This window comes from Meles meles, chromosome 14 (genome assembly GCF_922984935.1).
Source record: "Meles meles chromosome 14, mMelMel3.1 paternal haplotype, whole genome shotgun sequence".
Classification (NCBI taxonomy): Eukaryota; Metazoa; Chordata; class Mammalia; order Carnivora; family Mustelidae; genus Meles; species Meles meles.
The window spans coordinates 10,649,885-10,671,409 of record NC_060079.1 but is presented as its reverse complement, the minus strand read 5'-3'; the positions used below and the strand labels follow the sequence as shown (position 1 = coordinate 10,671,409).

The window sequence follows — 21,525 nt, the reverse complement described above, 5'->3', positions numbered from 1 at the left end:
CTGTTTCATGCCCTTCTCTGGACAATGTTGTATTTATGTATAAAATGCCAAGACTGTCTTTCACCTTATGGTATCATGAGAAGAAATAAAATTGTGAAAATCCCTTGAAAAGACTAAAAACTGAAGGAGGTGTTCGTCTGTGGAAAATGTAGATTGCACCCCATGGATAAATATATAGACCAATGTTGTCACAAACTCTGATCTAAAACCCCCACCAGCAGCCAACAGGACAGATGCTTCAAGTTCTTACACTGGTCCTGTCACCAGATCTCCTTGAAGTACAAGTTCCTACAAAAATAACTCCACATCAAATTTTACCTGAGCCTTTGAGGCTAATGGTTTAACACAGACCCATGAAACTACCTGAGTCTGCATCTCTAAGTTCAAGGACCCAAACAAAGCTCTTGAATCTTAAGATCGTAAAATTAACTGCCATAGAACTTGACAGCGTGGGGAGAGCTGGGTTTGTAGGGCGTCAACGTGAGCTACCACTTTACTCAGCTTCGGACAGCAAATGCTATAGAGCTTCTCCTTTCCCCACCCCCTAAATTCCATTTTCCATGATCTTGGTTTCTTTGGCCATTTCCTCCGTCGCCAAGCGTCTGCTGTCTGCAGGCACAGCGCTAGGAACTGGGGCTCCGTAATGAAAAGACAGTGGAGAGCACGCAGGTGAGAAAGTCAGCAAATTCACTACAGAATGTTAAGTGCTGGAGTAGAGGCAGGCATGAGGTGATGCAAGAATAACAAAGAAGGGGCACAAGAACGTTAGATGCTTTCCAGAACATCCACATTTGCCTTGACCTGAATATGAGGCAGTGAATGCTAGCTAAGTGACAGGTCAATAGAGTCACAGCAAAGTCATAGAGGCTTATCATGAACTGTCAATAGACAAGGATGCCTCCCACCAAAGATGCCCTTAGGGATACAGCAGTTACAGAAACTGGGGAAAAAATAGGCAGGGGCCAGATCATGGAGGTCTTTTCTTCACGAAATAAAATAGTGTCATCCATGTACATCTTCTTTTTTTTTTTTTTTAAAGATTTTATTTATTTATTTGAGAGAGAGAGAATGAGAGGGGAGAGGGTCAGAGGAAGAAGTAGACTCCCCCCTAAGCAGGGAACCCGACAATGGGACTTGATCCTAGAACTCCAGGATCATGACCTGAACTGAAGGCAGTTGCTTAACCAACTGAGCCACCCAGTTGCCCCATGTACATCTTCTAAGTCAAAGTTATATCCACTCTACCCAGCATACACGCTTCTGTTGGCCGCTGTCTCACAGCAAATTTATGTAGGTGGATTTGGTTGCCAACATTTGGAAATCATAAGCTTTAACATGAAAAATCCAGATTTCTGTCAATGGAACTAGAGAATATTATGCTAAGTGAAACAAGTCAATCAGGGAAAGACAATTATGATCTCACTCACATGTGGAATTTAAGAAACAGAACAGAGGATCATAGGGGAAGAGAGGAAAAAAATGAAACAGGATGAAATCAGAGAGGGAGACAAACCATAAGGGACTCTTAATTGTAGGAAACAAACAGGCTGCTGGAGGGGAGGAAGATGAGGGGACGGAGTAACTGGGTGACGTGATGGAATTACGTCATTAAAGAGGGCACGTGATGGAATCAGAACTGGGTGTTACAGGCGACTGATGAATCACTGACCTCTACCTCTGAAACTAATAATATGTTATATGTTAATTAATTGAATTTAAATTTTTAAAACACTCAGAAGTCGGGGCACCTGGGTGACTTGGTCGATTAAGCGTCCAGCTCTTGCTCTCAGCAGGTCTCAATCTCAGGGTAATGAGTTCAAGACATGTGTTGGGCTCCACGTTGGGCATGGAGCCTACATTAAAAACAAAACAAACGAAACAGAAGAAAAGCTACAGCCCTCAGAAGACAGCACTGGACTCAAATTCCCCGACTCCAGCTGGTTGGAGCTAAGTTAATGCTTCTACCTTTAGATAGGAGACAGACTTTCTGCACTCCACAGACTCAGTCCCCCTCCCATGATCTCATCCCCAACTCATTTATGTTATGTGCCCGGCCCCTGAAGACATCGATGCTTGCAAATCCTGCTCTGTGCCCTGTTGGTCCAATCGGATACAACTTCTTTCAATAAAAGGAAATAAATCATGTTTTGACAGAAATTGTTATGTTTTTAGTGGTTGAAAATTACTAGGGATCCCTCTAGAAGCAAGCAGATCTACAATTAAATGGTCTCATCTCAACAACACAAAGTATAGCACCATGTTTCTAAGTGAGTTCTACTTGTTAGTTTTAATGATTAACACCTACAAAGAAACAGAATTCACTTAGGGTGACTCTTCAAAGAACCCCATACCATTTTGCATAACAACAAAATTATAACCTATCTAGGAATAAATATAACTGAAAAGATATTTAAAGAGAAAATCATAAAGCTATCAAATGACATAAAATAATGCCAAAATAACTCAAAGATATTTGATATTCTTGGAAGGGAATATTTACTTTTAAAAGATTTTATTGATTTATTTGAGAAAGAGAGAGTGTGAATGAGTTTGGGGAGAGGCAGAGGGAGGAGAGAGAGAATCTCGAGCAGACTCTTCACTTGGTGCAGAACCCAACACGAGCCGCGATCTCACAACCCTGAGATTATGACCTGAGCCAAAATCAAGAATAAGCTGCTTAACCGACTGAGCCACCCACGTGCCCGGGGAATAATTATTCGTGGAACAATTTTTGAGAGTTATGCTCATTTTGCAGGTCAAAAATATTGGCAATTTCATTTGTTTCAACCTAAAAATAAATATGACAATTTCCCCCAGATTAGTACATAAATTCAATGACATTCCCATCTCTATCCCAACAGTGCTTCTCACAGAATTTGACAAGCTAAACCTGAAATCCTTATGGACGTATAAAGGGCCAAGACAATTCTGAAGAAGAAGGGGTCATACCAGAGCAAATATGACGAAGCATTCTTAAGCAATCATAACCTGTGGGGGATAATAGGTTATTGGAAATAAATAGGGAACCTAAAACCAGAACCACAAGTATGTGGGAACAGAGTATCTGACAGACTGACAGCATCACTCGGTGGGAGAAGAACAGCTTATTCAGTAAATGATGCTGGAATAACTGGCTATTTAGAGGGTAAAAATTAAATTAAAAAAAAATTTTTTAAAGCTTTTATTTATTTATTTGACAGACAGAGATCACAAGTAGGCAGAGAGAGAGGAAGGGAAGCAGGCTCCCTGCTGAGCAGAGAGCCCATCACAGGGCTCAATTGCAGGACCCTGGGATCATGACCCAAGCCGAAGGGAGAGGCCTTAACCCACTGAGCCACCCAGGTGAACCTAAAAATAGACTTTTAACTCACGCCTCACATACCCCTCCCTAAAAGAAAATCCAGATGGATTAAAGACCTAAATGGAAAAAAACAGTCCCTAAATAAATCCTTTTAAGATATATATTTTTTTAATTTTTAAAAGAAAATTTGTAATCAGAGTAGGAAACCATCTTTTCAAAGCAAGCAACAGGTGTGCCTGGGTGGCTCACTCATTTGAGAAGCTGATGTGATTTCAGCTCAGGTCATGATCTCAGGGTCCTGGTTTGAGCCCCACATTGGGCTTCGCACTCAGCTGAACTCTGCTGGTGGACTCTCTCTCTGCCTCTGCCCCTTCCCCTGCTCGTTCTCATTCTCTCAAATAAATAAATAAATCTTAAAAAAAAAATAACAATTAGCAAAAAGCACAAAGGATAATGGAAAACATGAATAAATTTGACTACATTAGAATTTTAGGAGCATTTGTATTGAGAATTCACCATAAACAACATTTAAAAGACTATAGAATAGGGGAGGAGTTGCAGCATATTTAACTAACAAAGGGTCGTTATCCAAGCATATGAGAACCCAGGATCATCAAGGAAGAGACAAACAGGTTAATAGAAAAATGGGCAGACAACATGAAGAGGTAATTCACAGGAAAAGCAGTCCGAATGGCCAATAAAATTGGAAAAAGATGTTCCATCTAACTAGTGATCAGAGAAACACCTGTTAAACCCACAGAGAGGTGCCATCTTACACCCACCATGTTGCCATCAATTACAATATTTGTCGTACCAGGTATTGGGCAGTATATGGGGGAAGGGGAGCTCTTCCTCAGTGCTGGTGAAACTATAAATCAGTAGATTTTGGAAGACAATGTTGCAATCCTGTGCATAGAGCTGAAATCCGTGCACTGTGTCACCCAGCACAGGGAGATCTTTGCAGAATCTTGTGTGCACAGCTTTGCCAGATGTGCATTGCAGCTTTCTTTGTAACAGAGTGAAAGCTAGCATTTCGTAGAGAAGTAGACCTTTTTACACCATGAAGTGTTGTTGTTGTTGTTTTTAAAGATTTTATTTACTCGACAGAGAGAGACACAGCGAGAGAGGGACCACCAGTCGGGGGAGTGGGAGAGAGAAAAGCAGGCTTCCTGCTGAGCAAGGAACCCAGGACCCAGGAACCATGACCTGAGCCAAAGACAGACGCTTAATGACTGAGCCACCCAGGTGCCCCACCATGAGTGCTTTTTAACATGAGTTAAAAATGAACTCCATCAGGGGGCGCCTGGGTGGCTCAGTGGGTTAAAGCCTCTGCCTTCAGCTCAGGTCATGGTCCCAGGGTCCTGGGATTCAGCCCCGCATTAGTCTCTCTCTCTGCTCAGCAGGGAGCCCACTTCCCTTCCTCTCTCTCTGCCCACTTGTGATCTCTGTCTGTCAAATAAATAAATAAAAATCTTTATAAAAAAATGAACTCCATTTACCTGTATCAACAAGGATACATATTAAAACATCATTGAACAGGAAAATTTCAAAATAGGTATATACTGTATGGCACCATTTATTTTTAAATTTTTAAAGCCACAAAACAATGTTATACATTCTACAGAGGTACATATCAGTGTAGCAAAAGCACAAAAACATGCATGAGAATGAGACACACCAACTTCAGGATAGCAGTACCTCTGGGGAGAGAAGGAGGAGGAAGGGGGAAAAGTATCTACACATTTTATTCATATAAAAGAGACAGGGGGGATTAGAGCAAATATGGCTAAATATTGACATCTGATTATCTTCATGGTGGATACATGGGTTCTATTTTTCCTACACTTTTAAATGTCTGAGATGAATCACAACGAAAAAGTTAAACTAAGAAGAACGCCCTTTGTAGAAGATGAGCTCCTCAGTCGAACAGCACCTGTGTCATATATATAAAGTGAGTAGCAACAAGCTAAGGCATTAAAAAGAAACAAGAGCACACAACTTAGAATAAGTACGGGCAGATCTGAGGGCTGAGGGGAAGAAAAAGGGTAGTAACTGGTGAATGTATGAGAGAAGGGAAATCGATAGCGAGAACAGACAAAGAGCAAGTGCCCGATGAGGGCTCTGAGTGTCCTCCTGATGGTGATGCATTGACCTCTGCGCCACTGGTTAGAGTGTAGTGTGAGGGCAAGTCGGGAAGAAGGGTGTTGCTGGTTGGCCCTGGACACCATCTCACCCCACCTCTTCCTCCACGTGAAGGAGAGAGGACACTGAGCCAGGTGACGTTAGCTTACGGCGTCCTTGGCACGATCTGCTCACCTTCACAACTACAGCCCTGTCTCCTTGGGTGAAATCCCAGGCCCTGGGCTTTATTTATTTGTTGTATCAGCCTTAAACCAGGATTGGAGTGATAGAAAGTTGGCCGAGGGCCAGGTCTTCTGAAAGGAAGACGATGGTGAGTAGCAGGATAGCTGCTACTAGGAACGATCACTGCCCTTGGCCACCCGCTCTCCAGCCAGCTCTTAATTTTTGCAGTTGCTATGTATGCCGTATCTTGCACTTTCCAGAGCTTTCTTTGAAATTATCTCAATTGATCCTCATAGCAATCCCATAAAATAAGCAAAGCAGGTACTATTCTCAATTTGCAGATGGGGAAACAGACCCGAAGACATTGAATGATTTAACCAAGGTTACAGGGGAGAGTCTCATGTTTCACCCCGTTACCTGGACTTGGAATATCAGAATCACCTTGCACCCATCTCTGTCCATTCTGCATTGAGTAGGGCAGCACTTCCTGTAGACTGTTTCTACAAAGCGCCCATTTGCATTTTTTCCTCTCCACTTCCTTTCCCACCAGCCAGATTTGGATCCTCAGCATTCCTTGCCTGAATTACAGCTAGTGAGCTGGACTTCCAGATGCCTCTTTTCCCTCATTCCAGTCTACCCTGCATTCTCATTCTAGACTAAACTTCCTTAGACATTGCTTTCATTATGTCATTTCCCTGCTCAAAAATTTTTGTGAGCCCCTCTTTTCCTTCTGCCCTGAATAGAGACTCCTCAGCCAGGATTTCAAACCTCTCCTTAATCTGAACTCACCTTTTCCAGTCAACCACTCCAAATGCGTGCTTTGAAAGTAAAAATGGCTAACAAGTCATCTATCAAATCAGCAGAGGTTTGTGTTTTCTATTTTTTTAGATGATCCCATAAAATAGTCTCTCAGCCTTGCCGATAGACATGTTCACGGGTATAATCCTTTTGGAAGGCATGTGGTTATAAGAATCAAGAGCTTTTGACCTAATAAATCTGCTTCTGGAAATCTCTCCTAAGGAAGTAATCTGAAATACAGAAAAATCTTTATGCTGAAAGATGTTAATTACACTGTGACTTTGAGTTATGAGCACTTAGGTACAACCCTCCTATGGCTTTCTTTGGTGCTTAGAATAAAACCGCAAATCCTTACCATGGCCTGTGGTCATACCTGATCAAGCCCAACCAATTCTCCTCTCTCCTGCTTGCTAACCAAAGTCGACATGGTCTTTTCACTGTCCCTTAAACAAGTCCATTCCTGCCCCAGGGACTTTATAGTCGCTAGTCCCTATGCCTCCAATGCCCCTTTCAGATCTTCAAATAGTTCATTCTTCCCCATCTTTCAGGTCTCTACTCTGATGTCACCTTTTCAGAGAACCCTCTCTAAGCACCCTCCATGCCCTGTGGTCCCCTTACCCTGGCTTCGTTTCTTCACAGGTTTTGTTCCTTGAAATTACTAATTTGTAATTCTCCCAAACTAGAATTTAAGCCCTTTGTAGGCAAGCATTCATTTGTCTTCCTTATCATTCTATCACCAGTTCTAGAATAGTGGCTAGTAAATGGTAGGAACTCAAAAATATCATATGAATGGGGCGCCTGGGTGGCTCAGTGGGTTAAGCCTCTGCCTTCAGGGTCCTGGGATCAAGCCCCGCATCCAGCTCTCTGCTTAGCAGGAGCTTGCTTCTCCACCCCACCCCCCGCCTGCCTCTCTGCCTACTTGTGATCTCTGTCTGTCAAATAAATAAATAAAATCTTTTTTAAAAAATATATGAATGAACAAAACGTGTTAAAAAGTCCACTTTAGAAAGAATAAAGTGAAAATATCTGGGAGGAAAAACTGTAGGTTTGTTTTAAATGTTCTTTATGCTTTCCAATATTTCTCAAATATTTCTCTGTTGAGGGTCTTTTATAATCAGGGAGAATACAAATTATTTAAACGAAATATAGCCTGTAGTCTGGCCAGGCCCATTTTATCACTATTCTAGAACAAGAATTCAATGCCCGTTCATGTCAACGGCAGGGCTGTTCTCTTGCCTGCCCTTCTCCCTGCCCCTCTGATAATCCTTGGAACCTCAGCTCAAGGCCCACCTCCTCCATGATGCCTTCCTGAGTTTTCCTATTCCTTACCGATCTCCTTCCCATCCCAGGCTTTGCATTTAATTGGGTATGTCATGCTACATTTATTAACTCTCACTCACGAAACACTTTCTGTTTGCTGGTGTGTGTGCGTGTATATGTATATATGTATATATACATATACAGAGAATATGTATATATGTGTGTTTGGTGGGAATTCATTGTCCCTCCTTAGCAGATACTGGGGTCTTAGCCTTCCCCCTCCCCTAACGTCTAACATAGACTACTATCAGAGTCAGCACTCGATAAATATTTGGTGGTAGTCCTTGGCGTTGAGGCCACTGGGTCTTCAAGCTGGGCTCTGAAAATTCTTGGTGCTCCTCCTATTACATGATGCTCGGTAGTAACCCTTTAGCTCAAATTTACAGAGCACGTAACCCTGTGTCCTGTGCTAGCCATTCATGTTCCTGTGTACCTGGTAGGACTTGCTTGCATTTTCATCTCAAGGTTGGAGAAACTGAAACAGAAAGGTGAAGTAGCTCGCCTAGAGAGACAAAGCTGGAAGGGCTAAGACCTGGACTAAAACACCGCCCCAGCTCTTCCCCTCTCCAGCCAGTGAAGCAGGACTTCCTTCGGCCCCGAGGCCACAGATGTGTGTCCGGGCAGCTGTGGGCTCTCGGTCAAGTTACTTAACCTCCCCAGATCTGTTTCCACGTTTGTAAAACGGAGACCCTAAAACCTGAAGGGGGCGGTTGTCAATGTCAAGATTCGAAGTGTCTGTAGTAGCCTCGCATGCAGCAGGCGGCGCGTCGACGGTAAGTGTCATCATTAGGCACGCTGCCCCCTTGACATCTGCTCCCGAAAGTGGAGTCTGGCAGCCCCATATCATTGCCCTCCACACAGTGAAGGGCCTGGGTCCTATCTGCTTCTCCAGAGCTGGGGTCCGCGCTCCGCTGCGCGGACCGAGAGAAAACAAATAAGCAGCCGAGCCCAAGGTTACCTAGAGCTCGGATTTCCTCGTCTGAACGCATAATTATAGGAAGAGGGTTGGATTACAGAAGTAGCTGTTTTTGTGTGTCACCCAGGCCCACTAATGTAAACATCTCTCACCCCGCAGGAATTATTTTAGGACCAGGAAGCAGCACGCTGTTTATTGAAAGAGTCACAGAAGAGGATGAAGGGGTCTATCACTGCAAAGCCACCAACCAGAAGGGGTCCGTGGAAAGTTCCGCGTACCTCACTGTTCAAGGTAAACAGCTGCTGCAGAAAGCAACAAGAAACAGATCAGACGTCTATTTCCCTGTTTAACTTTCCACCTCCCGGTCTCCTGCTGCCTCCAGCCTGTTCCTTTCTCTGACCTCCTCGACCCTTCCCCTGGGGCTCTGGGAAGTGACCCTCTAGGGGGAGAGGGGTTTGGCAAGGCCTAAGGGGAAGACACTGGCGGGGCCACCCCCCGTCCCCCCAGGGCCACCATCTGAACCCCATCCCTGCAGAGAAGTAGTTCCCGGAACGGACCATGCCACTGACCCGCAGAGAACAACCGCAGTGGCCACACTTGTGACAAAGAAATCCAAGAAGTCAGAGGGGTGTAGAGAGAGGGGAACACCCACACATAGGAAACTTGTTCGTTCTTTTTCCTTTTCCAGTTCCCAAGAGTTAGACATATGCTGCTCTCCTGAATGTTTTCACAAACTGTTTTTGTTTTTTGTTTTTTTAAACACGGAGCAGGCTGCAATATATCATCAGGGAGAAGCCGCACATAAAAAACAGACCACGTTTGAGAAAACTATTCCAAGTGCTTCCTCTTTATAGACCTCAGGCAGTTTGTTGAGCAGCAACATCCAAAGCAAATTCGAGCCAGCGCTGTGGCCCTGGGGCTCCCATTTGGAAAGCAGTTCAGACCTCAATTTCGGTCCTCGGGTGCCAGGAATCATCCAAACCTCCCATGTACAGTATCATAAAATATCAAATTGGCACCTCTTGAGATGTAAAGAGCTATGGCACGTTGCGGTTTTACATAAACAGACAACAATTTGTTCGGCAGCCTGTTTCCAAGGGCTCCCCGGGAGACAACAGAACGCGCAAGTATGTGTTCCTGGCGGAGAAATGACATAGAAATCAGTTCTTCCGCCCTGGAAACTTGCACCGCTCAAAGAGTCTAGCTCTGAGACTCCAGACTCCTTCAACACAGAGCATCATCCCCATTCTTTGCCAGGGAGATGATTTTAGAGAGCCTGCTGAAAAATCTAAAAACTGTACTTCCACAAATGTATCCTTTTGGAAAAAGTCGAGGGTTGCATTCCCCCAGTACTTGGAGTGATGGTCCTGTTTCCCCCCTAAAAGGTCCTGGTCTCTAAGGATTCTTTCAACTGGTCTTCTTGCGCATGGACAAAACAGTTAGTCACGGAGAAAATAGTTATGTGCACATCTCTCGGTTAACACCTCCCTCTTCAAAGGATGGTTGGTTTACCTTCTAACAAGGACTCCAGATGTGGCCCTCAGGGAGTCACTGAATCAGGCCAGGGAGGTTGCAGATCTGAGAGAAGGGCAAGGAAGTTCTGGATCCTCAGTTCAGAAGGCCCCCACATCCCCCCAAAGATGCACAGAGCGGTTAGGAACACCCAGACAGGAATGAGATGACTGATCTACACCCGACAGCCAGGAACTGGCAGACATGCCTGAGAACTGGGCTCTTCAGACCCACTCCAGCCCCCCATACCCGCCTTCCTTGTGGTCCATCCCCATGACCCTCATTCTTCTCTACCAGGGCATACGGGGCTGTTTCTGACCCAGTGACTAGGCAGCTTGGGACAGCTTGAGAGAAGCCCCTGCTGGAAGCAGGGATATTTCTGCAAGTTTGCAGCTCTCCACAAAGACTTTACTTCCTTTCCCTTCACCTTTTCTGCCAACTAGTCTGGGATTCTCAGAAGCCGCCTTGCTTCATGGCTTCTACCCACAGTCATGACCAACCACCATCCATCCTTCTGTTTGCCGTAAGTCTCGCCTCCGGGAATAGTCTCTCCTGCTGGGCTGTGTTTGCTGTCCAGGAGCAGCGCAGCAGCCCTGAGGAGACTCCCAGGCTGGACCAGACCCAGCGTGCTGGCCATCAGACCGCCTGACTCACCACTAACCCTCCTCCCGCCATGGCCAGTTTAGCAGTGGTCCTCCAGTGCGAACAGCGGACTCAGATACTCACTCTCTTGCCTGCCCTCCTACAGCATGACTTTTGGATCATCAGTCAGTACTTATTTTATCCTGCTTTTTATTATTATTCGGGGATTGACATGCCTCTCTTCCCGACTGAATTGTAAATGTTTTGAGACAGAACTGTGTCTGAACTGTCTTTGAATGCCTTAGCCGTGCTGCACACTCAGCAAGAGGCTATTTATTTAGTACCTTTCTGTGCAGACACTGCTAGACAACTGGTATACCTCATCCCGTCAACTTCACAAGAACCCAAAGAAGTAACTCGTATTATCTTCAGTCTACAGATGGGAATAGGGACACTCCAGCAGGGTTAAATGATTTGCCCAAAGTCACACAATGGAGTCAGCGGGAAGGGGGGCCGTGGTCCATGTCCTGTAACCTGTGGAGGGTTCACTCTTCCTCCATCCGTCCCACTCCCTGAGGTGCCGTTAGGAACTTGTCCTTGAGGCCTTAGTGTAAATTTGAGCCTGCAGACTTTTTCAGTTACCCTGTCATTTGGTTTTCTCTCTACCTGGTTCTGATTTCCTACAGTGATTCCTTTTCCCATTAAATGCTTTGCTGAAGTCAGACAGCCTGAAGAATATGGCTGCCACTGATCATTTCTACACGTTTCCCTCAGGCTGTGTCATTTGTTTCTGAGGAAAGGGGAGACCATTCTCAACTCAGTTGCCCATGTTGGCTACCACTATGGACATCCTGACCCTGTCATCTCCTGACATCATCTCTCATTCTCCCAAACGGCCCACCTGCTTCTCTCTACTTCCATCCTCTTTCAGTTCTAGAGTGGTTTTTTTAAATGACTAATCTTATGACTCGTTACTTCCCTGCTTCAAAGGCACCCAAGATCCTCCCTGGGCTCCTCCTACAGCCTTGTGGCTTATCCCTCCCTTCACCCCTGACTCCCCAGCTGTGCAACTGCTCATGACCCCCTGAACTCAGGCTTCCTCTCTTCTCATCTTCTGCCTACACAGAGCACCTTCCTTTGGTCTCCACCACCTTCCTTCTTCCCACCTCGTTCTCCTCCTGGACAACCCTACTCAACCTGACAACTCATCTTTGCTTGCTTCAGGTGTAGAGGAAAGGACCTCCTGCCTTCCCATCACTGTCCCCTCCGTACTCCCAGAGTACTTGACGTGAATGTTTAACGCAACACTTACCACAGCTTACTCTTCCCTCCTCTCTCCCTGACCATTTGATAAATGTGTTTGCCGGATTGATCTACTTAGAAAACCACTGAATGTCTGAAAAAAGATGCATATCGATCTACTGTTTAGGGCAATAGAGATAAGCTAAATTCGATTTGTTCTTAACTCGACAACTTAGTTATGCTCTTGGGACTGTGCAGCATGTGGAACCTCGGTGTGCTTTCAGAACCTGGTTGGAGCAGGTTAAGGTGCACATGAAACAATCAGAACCAGATCAGTAAGAATGTTAAGCTCTTCAAGGCACCTGGGTGGCTTAGTCGGTTAAGTATCCACCTCTTGGTTTCGGCTCAGGTCCTAATCTCATGGGTCATGGGATTGAGCCCCATGTCAGACTCTGTGCTCAGCAGGAGTCTGCTTGGATATTCTCTCCCTCCGCCCCTTCCCATGCACTCCCCACCTTCTACTAAATAAATAAATCTTTAAAAAGACAATTTGAGCTCCTCCTAAGGGTAAAGTAGAAACACTAGTTTGTATCAGGCAGACCACACAGTGCTGCTGACAAGAGCTCAAGGAGTTCAGAGAGACGAGAAAGGCCATGGAGGGGGGGCAGTGAGCTGAGATGTAAAGGAGGCCTCAGAGGCTGCTGGGTTGGCAAGGCAGAGGGGCCAGTGAACCGTGAGACACTGTGAGCCTTCTCCGTTGATATCTCCCTTGGCAACAACAAAGTCAAGGTAATTTTAAATATTTCCTCTTGTCTAGCCCCCTGGCTCTTCTGAGAAACTGGTACTTTTCACTCATGACCTCTTTCCGCTCGTGTGGCACGAATCTCCAGGAGCACTTGGAGAAATGCTATAGCTTGCAACGTGGTTCTTTCTTTTCGACTCGTTATTGTCCTCAACTACCATGCTTTTTGAGTTCTTCTGTCTGCTTTTTATCGTTTTCTGCCTTCTCCCTAGCTCACTTTTGTAAGTTTTCCTCCCCTTGCTCTGGCCGTGACAGCTGTATCCAACCTCTCTGCTTCAAAATTGTGGATAGCTGAGAAAACAGATTCCCTGATCTATATTCATCAAACTGCCTGAACTACTGTACCCATCAGAAGTCCATGCAGCCGTATCCCAGTATGGTCATGATGAAGTAGCGCAAGGAAATGAGGATGTTTAGTCTAAAAACTAAGGAGTGATATTATTGTTTTCCTCAAATATTTGAGAAGCTTCAGACGGAGGGGACGTTTCACTCCTTCTCTGACGCTCCGGAAGAGATAACCAGAACCAAGGAAGGGAGATGGTGGCGAAATTTCAAGGAGGCAGGTGCCAGCTCCATTTTTGTTTGGGATAAGGAGATTTTTAAAAGTGGATCTTATTAGTTGGACGCGCTATCTTGAATGGGTGTATTTGAAGCTCACGGGAGAAAAATTGGGTCCTTAGATGCTCTTCCAAAGTGTTCAGTGCAGGATGTGGCTAGTAATCTTATGACTAAAATTGGATCCTTGCTCTCTCTGGTGGCTCTCACTCTGGTGGCCATGGAACATTCCCTAGCTTTCGACGTGATTTCCCAATATACACATATAGACCCTTCATGCCGACCTATCTTGTCAGGTTGAGTTTAGGAAACGAAACCAAGCAAATGAGTTGTGTCTGCGGCTGTGTTTAACAGATTTAAAGAGGTTCGTGAATTAGCCAGGAAGGAAACTGTCTGCTCTTTTTATTTCCCTTGAAAAAGGATTCTTATACTCATAGATAAAACAATGTGTTATTTTTGTATCTGAAAAGGATGAGTGGACTGTGGAGTCAGAGTGGCTTCTTTAAATAGTCACAGGTCTTGTTTGGTTTGGACTGCACAGGAGCACACGTGGAACTCTCAAAGGGGAAGCTCTAACGTCAAAAACAACAACACAAAACTGTTCGTAACCAAAATAATTTCTGAAATTGACATAGCACTCCATAGTTCATGCGACTCAATGGAATGGTGTCAATGAAAGCGTGGCACATTCTCGGCCAAGGACTTGAGATAAAGTCCAAGGACTTTAAGATGGCAAGTCAGAACCACAATTATATATAAATACATTCTTCTAACAGATTTAGGCCTTGCTATTGAAATACTATTTCCGTAGCTTTTATAATTACACAAGAGAAAATACAACATTAAACCTTCTTTGGGGGATGACTGATAGATACAGAAATCCTGGAAAACACAGGACTGCCTTAGGGTCCCACAGTCTAAATGCTTGGAGTGGTAGTAGAGATGACATGTGTAAAATGATGCCATGATAACTGAACATTAATGCATTTCAGGAAAGGACCCATAGAGCAGGAAACTTACACTTGTTCCTTCATCAATTCTGAGCGTTAAAAAATAGGAAAAGCCCCAAATTGTCTTGGGTATGAGGCCACTCCCTTGTATCCCCCTTGGCCAGGCCAGCTTTTGGGTTTCATTTCTTTCTAATGCACCTCCGAGCCCAAAGGACCCTCCACGTTAACTCCTCTCTTCCTCAATCCTGCCCCAAATTCACTCCGCTGGCTCTCCTGGCACTAGGAAGGATGTGATAAATTAATTCACATATAGATGTTGGTGACTGATGTCACTCCTCTCCTGGGTGTTGGCAACTCAGAAGGGTTCCCAAGGAGAGACCAGCGCTGCCAATGGTGAGGTGAACTTGTTACTCACTGACCTCACGCAGGAGGGCTGGGGGATGGGATATGCATGCCTTTGTACTTCAAGTCTAAACAATGACATAGGGCTGGCCTTGATCAAGAACTCAAAAAATGGTGATGGAATTCAGTTCTTATGAGCTTATGCTCACTGAACATGCATTAGTCTACTCAACTTCTGTGACAACCCAATGGGGTTTTTTTCCTATGTGCGAGTCAGAATCTAAAGCATAGAAAGATCTAGGACTTTGTTCAGGGTCACAAAGCTAGGAGTGGCAGAGCAGAAAACTGGATCCATGCTGAACCATCCTGCCTTGCTGCCTCTCCGCTCTGAGAGAGCAGAGGACCCCCTCTGAAGCCGGTGCATCACCACCCCTGAGCTGTGGCCCCTGGGCCAATTATTTACCTTCTTGGTGCTTATCTGCCAAATAGACATTACTGATGGTATGCCCACCTTATGGGGTCGTAAGGATTAACATATTAAAACCGTATCTGGTCTATAATAGAAACTTGTAAAATATTAGCTAACATTATTGTTTGTTAAGATGATAAACCATACGCACTTCAACAAAACTTTCTGTATTTTAGTTTTCCTACATTTAACCAGGGAGTTACCCAAATGGGGTTCCAAACCAAGAAGGTCCTCTTTGTCCTAAGGATTTAGGTCAAAGGATTTAGCTTTACCAGCTTTAACCAAAACATAACCTACACCTGATGGTGCATAATAGCAATTTTAAGTATCTTTCCCTAGAATTATTCTTGAAAACTTACTTCCAACTTAATAGGAATACAGTATTTCTCTGTCCTTAAGAGGGGTTCCACACCCGTGTGCAAAGATTCCCAAAAGGCTTCAAAAATAGTAGAAGAGGCAATTTGAATATTCCTGTGAGTCTTAGAGAAATTATGTGAGAAGGTTAGCTGGATTATTGGTTATTGGATTTTAGATAAAAGGAGGCGGCTCTGCTTGACTGGTTCGTGTGGAAGATGAGGTCTAGGTGCCGATCCATTCGCTTTTCATCTGTATGTAAGTATTTGTTGAGACTTCCACCGGACCAGAGCTGGAGATGCCACATGAACACCAAACCACCCATCTCCTGATGTCTGGAGAATTCGGTGGACAAGTAGCCCACATAAACTGTTACCTCAAATTAAAATAATGATCGCACCAGAGAACACCCCCTAAGCCACCCTGGCAGGTAGGAGGCAAATTTTTCAGGGAAAGCAGTTCTGTAGAAAACAATCGGTACTTGGCCGAAGTCTGAATAGTTTTAAAAAGAAGAGAGAAACTGTGATATTTGCAGTAGGTTTGGAGGAGAACCAAATTATCTTGTACTTGAAGTCCAAAAACTAATAAGGATTAAAAAAAAAAAAAAAAAAGGCAGTGCTGGGTTAGGGGGAAATGTCAAAAGAATCGCTCGCACTGGGTCACACATTTCTCCTGTGAGCTGAGGTGCTGTTGTTACCTCCGCATGCGGAGGAAGATGGGGCACAGGGTCCTTGGTCTAAGACATGGCTGCTTGCTCCCTGCCCTTTCCTGGTGAAACTGGGGCTCATCTCAAGTCAAGGCAGGTCCCAGAGCCAGAGACCCTGGTCTTTTGCTTGGGGGGGTTATTCCTAACTCCTGGGAAGAACCCCCAGTTCCATTGTGAGAGCTGAGTTTCCTGGCCCTCCTTCTTGTTGATTCGGGCAGTCCGGGACCACACAGTGCCACGTGTCAGGGTTGGAGGGATGCTGCCGCAACCCAGAGTCCAGCTCGGGGCCTACTGACCCTCACAAAACCTCAGAGCAGGGTAGCCGGTCCCTGCCGTTGCAAGGGCTCTAGAGTAGGCACGTCACCCCTCAGGACTCAGTGCCTCCCCTGGGGGGCATCCGCCCTTCCTGTCCCAGGAGGCGTGGTCTGAAGCCTGAGAGGGTAGCTGACCTGGAAAGCTCTGTGCAACAGGGTTAGCGGTCAGTAACTAAAAAGTAGAGTCACCCTAACTCTTCAGAGGGGCCACATTCTTGTCACTCGCCCATATAAAAATAACCTTGCCGCATGCCCCGAAGCAGGCTTGCGCACACCGCCTAGGAGAGCAATGTCCTGGAGCCCCAGCACTGGCGCCTAGTTAGTGTCAAGCCCCACCCACACTTCCTCTGCCTCCGCTCCCCCTGCCATGGGCAGCTGGGCCATTTCACGGACTGAGCTCGTCAGCTGTCACCAGCCAGTTGAAGCTGGGTCTAGTCAGACCCGTGTGGGGAGGTTTGACCTCTGAGCAAACGTCCAAGAGCTGCACAGAAGATGCTGCTGGCCTGTGGGTCTCCTCAACATAAGACTACCCTAATGGTTACTTTCCAAATAGAGCAAATAGGACAGAGAGCGAGCGAGCGAGCACAGAGACTACATGATATCCTGTTAAATTCCTAGTCTAGTTCTCAGTAAGCAGGGATAGAACGTGAAGATCTTTCCCCTGTCATAAATGTTCATCTTGAAGATGTTTTTTTAAGTTGATTCTTTTTTTTTTTTTTAAGTTGTTTCTTTAAATGTACAAGTGCACACAAACCCCTTTGGTCCCACCGAAAGGAATCTTGCCTGAGTAAGGGCTGTGGAATTACTTTGGGGGTCAACTTCCTGCCCCGTGGAATGCAGTGGGAACATTCCCACGATGGGAGGGGGCCTCTCCCAGGGCATTCCAGCCAGGAGGCCTCTGCAGAGGTTTAATGCAGACAGTATCGTGTCCCAAGATGCTATCAGCATCTCCAACAGCCAAAGGCCAGGATGGCCTGAGCAGGTCACAATAAGATTCCACAGAACTTATTTGCAGCATAAGCAGAGAAGACTGTGAGTGTGAGTGAGTGTGTGTGTGTTCGTGTGTGTGTGTGTGTGTGTGTGTGTAAATACAACAGGGAAGCCTCTGACCTTTCACATGGGAGAGGAAAGCCAACCATATATTAACTCGAGCTTACCATATTCCCATCAAGGGGATGCATACTGAGAGAAAAACTTATCATCCTTCAAAACTTCAAGGAAGCTGTTCTCAGTCCCGTGAGGGGCAGGGAAACAGGCACAAGCTAACAAAGCAGCAAATGAAACCAAACTCATCGGTTCGCTCACCCACTAACCTAAGGATGCCTACTCAGGGCCAGGCACGCTTCCAAACACCAGAGACAGCGGTGAAGAGAACCATAATCCTATAGTCTGCTGCTCCGCTCGCAACTTTGAACCTATTCACCTGGTCAGAGATCAATGCCAGCCTGTGAACTCTAGACCGTACCTTTCATCTACCACCCTATGCCAGGATCGAGAACGGAGCCCACAACACAGGTGGTCTTCCCTGTGTTTATTGGATTAATGCCCACGAACAGGGATTTGACCCTGAACCCTTTAAAAGCTTCATGAAACTCTCCAGTGACAAAGCCCGTCATAAGTTACCCACTCACTCACCCAGACCGAGGAGCAGGGACATAAAGATGAGGGGGATGCGGTCGCAGCCCCCCGCACCCTATGTTCTGGTAGAGAAACAGCGAGGGCCGAAGCACGGACATGCAGAAGGACTGGCCGATCTAAGAAACTCCAAGGATTTTGAGGTGACTGGAGCCCATGGGAGGATGGCAGGAGATGAAGGTGAAGGGACAGGCAGGGTTGGGCACAAAGGAACTAAAGATTTGGATTTTTCTTCTGCCAGCCACAGGGACAGAGGAGGCCAGGGATGACATCTAGACAGAGGCAAGGTCATGCTGGCTCAGCGAGGAGGGGAGCCCTGGGGGGAGTCAAGGCTGGTCAGGAAGGTAGTGCCGTGGTCCAGGTAGGCGGTGAGAGCCGGCAGGACAGGAGGTGAAAATTTCCTGAACCATGGGAGCAGAAGGGGCGGGCCTTTGTGTTGCACTAGATGGAGAGAAAATGAGCTTTTCCCCTTTAGACAAAAAGACCCGCCATGGCAGGGACCGCGGCCTGCAGGAAGCACGTGGGTGAGAGGGAAGGACGCCCTAGCTTGTACATTTGCTCCTCTTCAGAGAAACTTCCCTGGCTCCAACTGCCAGCTCGCAGCACGTAGTTTAAACCCTTCACACAGTCGCTCGACCTCTCTGTGGTCAGGTCCCGGCCTGGCCTTAGACTGCCATGGGCACCCCGTCATTTCACAGCTCGGGGTCCCCACTCCTGCTGTCCCCTCTGCCTCCATGCCCTCCCCCGCCTCATCTCTATAGGCCACCATCCATTTCAAATGTTGCCTCTTTCAAAAAGCATTAGGTTCCCTCAACCCTCCTTTCTTTGTATTTGCCTTATGGCTCGGTTAGGCTGGGAGCGAGTCCCCGGAGCGTGACTACCTTCTCTTGCTCACCTTCCCATCGCCTCTGGACTGACAGTCCAGTCGGATGCAGTAGGAGTCAGTGTCTTCTTGCTGAGTTGAAAGAAAGAACCCACAAGTTGTAACGCTTTGTCTAGGAGACGGGAATGTTACTGCTACCTGCTCTGTAAGGGGGTTCTGAGGGCTGGCCGCATATTGAGGGCGCAGTGATGCCATTCATACCGTTTTTATAAAAAAGATTTCATTTTTGAGAGGGACAGAGACAGAGCATGAGCAGAGGGAGAGGGAGAAGCAGACTTCCCGCCAAGCAGGGAGCCCAACACAGGGCTTGATCCCAGAACTCCAGGATCATGACCTGAGCTAAAGGCAGAGGCTTAACCGACTAAGCCCCCCAGGTGCCCCCACATCATTATTTCTAAAGAGAGTAAGTTCCATTTGTTCTTCCCTAGCTTAATACGAGGGCTCTGTCTCCTTATAATGAGGTTAAAGGATAAAGCATTACTTTAGAATTCTCCAGAAATTGTCCCCTGGGGTCTGTAAGGAGGGAACCACTGCTCTGGCCCCCTGGAGGTACTCCTTTCCAAATCCCAAAGATCTTCCTCTCTGGAGGCTTCTCCTGAATGCTTTGGGTGGTTTCTTCCTGGCGATGGAGGAACTGATCAGCTTTTGACTCTGGGAAATGAGGCGATCGGGAAGGACCCTTTTGGCATCCCAGCCCCTGCAGGCCAGCTGCCACTGTGAAGGTCAGAATTGGAGCCAGAAGTGGGGAGCAGGAGGTGGGCAGTCTGGCCCGACCGTTCAAAGAGAAGCGAGCAGGCAATTGTGACAGTCCTTGAGTTTTATTTTTATTTTTAAAATCAAAGTAGAAGAACTTTGTGAGTCCCAAAGGAGCACTTTTATGTCATTTTTATTATTTTTTTTTTTCCTTTTCTTTAGAATTTCCTCTAAAACCCACTAGGGAGGTTTCACGTATTCCAGATTTAGCCCTTGAATGGGCTTTTGTTCCTGCCTTAATTTTTTCCTTTTTAAAAATTTCTCCTCTGATTCTTAATTAGCTATGTCTGGGATTATAGAGTCTGCAAACTCAACCGCAGAATTTCTGGAAAGCCTTTTCTTTTCTGCGTGAGTTTATGACGGAAAGATTGTGCACCTGCTTGACTCAGAAGGCAAGAGAAGACGTGTCCCAGACGAACTCTTATGCCAGCAGGCTGGGTTCACCCTGACCAACCGTTTAGGGGCACTAGGCCTGTTTTCTAGCATCACAAAGACTCGAAGTTGGACGATGCCTTTTGAGGGTCATCCTGATGGTTTTCTCTCTCCAGGGACCTCAGACAAGTCTAACCTGGAGCTCATCACTCTGACGTGTACCTGTGTGGCTGCAACCCTCTTCTGGCTCCTGTTAACGCTCTTCATCCGAAAACTGAAAAGGGTAAGAACATTTCAGATGAAGTTCTAGGCTTCTTTTTACATAATGTTCTAAAATGCTAGCCTCATGTCTAGAGCACGCACTAAGCTGGTGTCAGACTCCAGTCCCCTTCTCCCTGGCTTCTGATTCTGGTCTGGGGAACACCAAACGTGAGTCATTAAAATGCCTCTCAACCATCAAGGGGAGTATTCAAACCAAAACCTAGAGCAATGAACAGAGGACTATTTCCCAGAAACAGAAGGGATGTTTTTGATATAAAAATAGGTTTAAAATCTTCAGCCTAAGACTGCAAAGTCTTCTTATTCTCTGCCAAGAAATGAAAAAGCAAAAGCAAAATAGAGACCCACCTCTGACCTCTGTCTCCTAACATTATGGGAGGGCACACAGTGCACAGGAGTTCCGGCGGTTCCATACGGAACCCTCCTCGGAACCCCACCACACAACTACAGTCTTTGCTGCAAGGTTCAGCCTGAACCCAAGACATCAGCTCTCTGTCGTTAAGCCTGCAGCACCCCACCCCCCTCCTCGCTTCTTTGCAGTTCCAGGGAGGAGAGCCAACCTGCTCTCATCCATTCATTCATGCCTCCAACATTTACGCGCCTGCTCCATACGGAGCGTCAGGCTGTCGGGTGACAGCGGAGAGGACGCGCAGAGGGTGCAGTTGGAGAGGAGCCTGGCTTTCACCGGTTACACGCACAGACGTGAACCTGCCACTGACGGCAAGCTGGCCGAAGGTTGTCTTGTAAGGGGGCAGTCGGGCGAGAAGGGAGGGAAAAGTGCTTCAGGCAGAGGGAGACCCGTTGTGAGGCTGGGGCAGGACAGGGGCACTTGGGGAACTAGAGCCTGACAGAGGCCAGTGGGACTGCGGTGGAGAGAACAAGGTAGGAGGTGAGGCCGGGGAGGAGAGGCGGCTGAGATGGCCGCACAGGGCCTCGCAGGCTGAGGTAAGAAATTCAGTCTTCATCTGGAAGTAAAAGAAAGCCTTGGGGGCATGGGGGCAGAGACCAGTATTGTGAAGCAAAGGGAGGCAATCAACAGTGAAAGAGAGCTGTGTCTGGAAGGAGAATTTTGGCTTCGGCAAGAATGGACCAGAGGTAAGGGTCCAAAGAGTAGAAGAACCCAAGAGAAGACTTTC

At 46.4% G+C, this 21,525-nt stretch overlaps 1 protein-coding gene across 1 annotated transcript in view; it reads left to right on the top strand.

Annotated features, from left to right (window-relative positions):
- The window catches only part of FLT1 (fms related receptor tyrosine kinase 1), a 176,624-nt gene that overhangs the window by 116,578 nt on the left and 38,521 nt on the right, over positions 1 to 21,525 (top strand). Inside the window, exons 15-16 of the mRNA XM_045977932.1 lie at positions 8,799 to 8,930; positions 20,287 to 20,393. Coding sequence (XP_045833888.1) covers positions 8,799 to 8,930; positions 20,287 to 20,393 — 239 coding nt within the window. The remainder of the gene's footprint in view (positions 1 to 8,798; positions 8,931 to 20,286; positions 20,394 to 21,525) is intronic.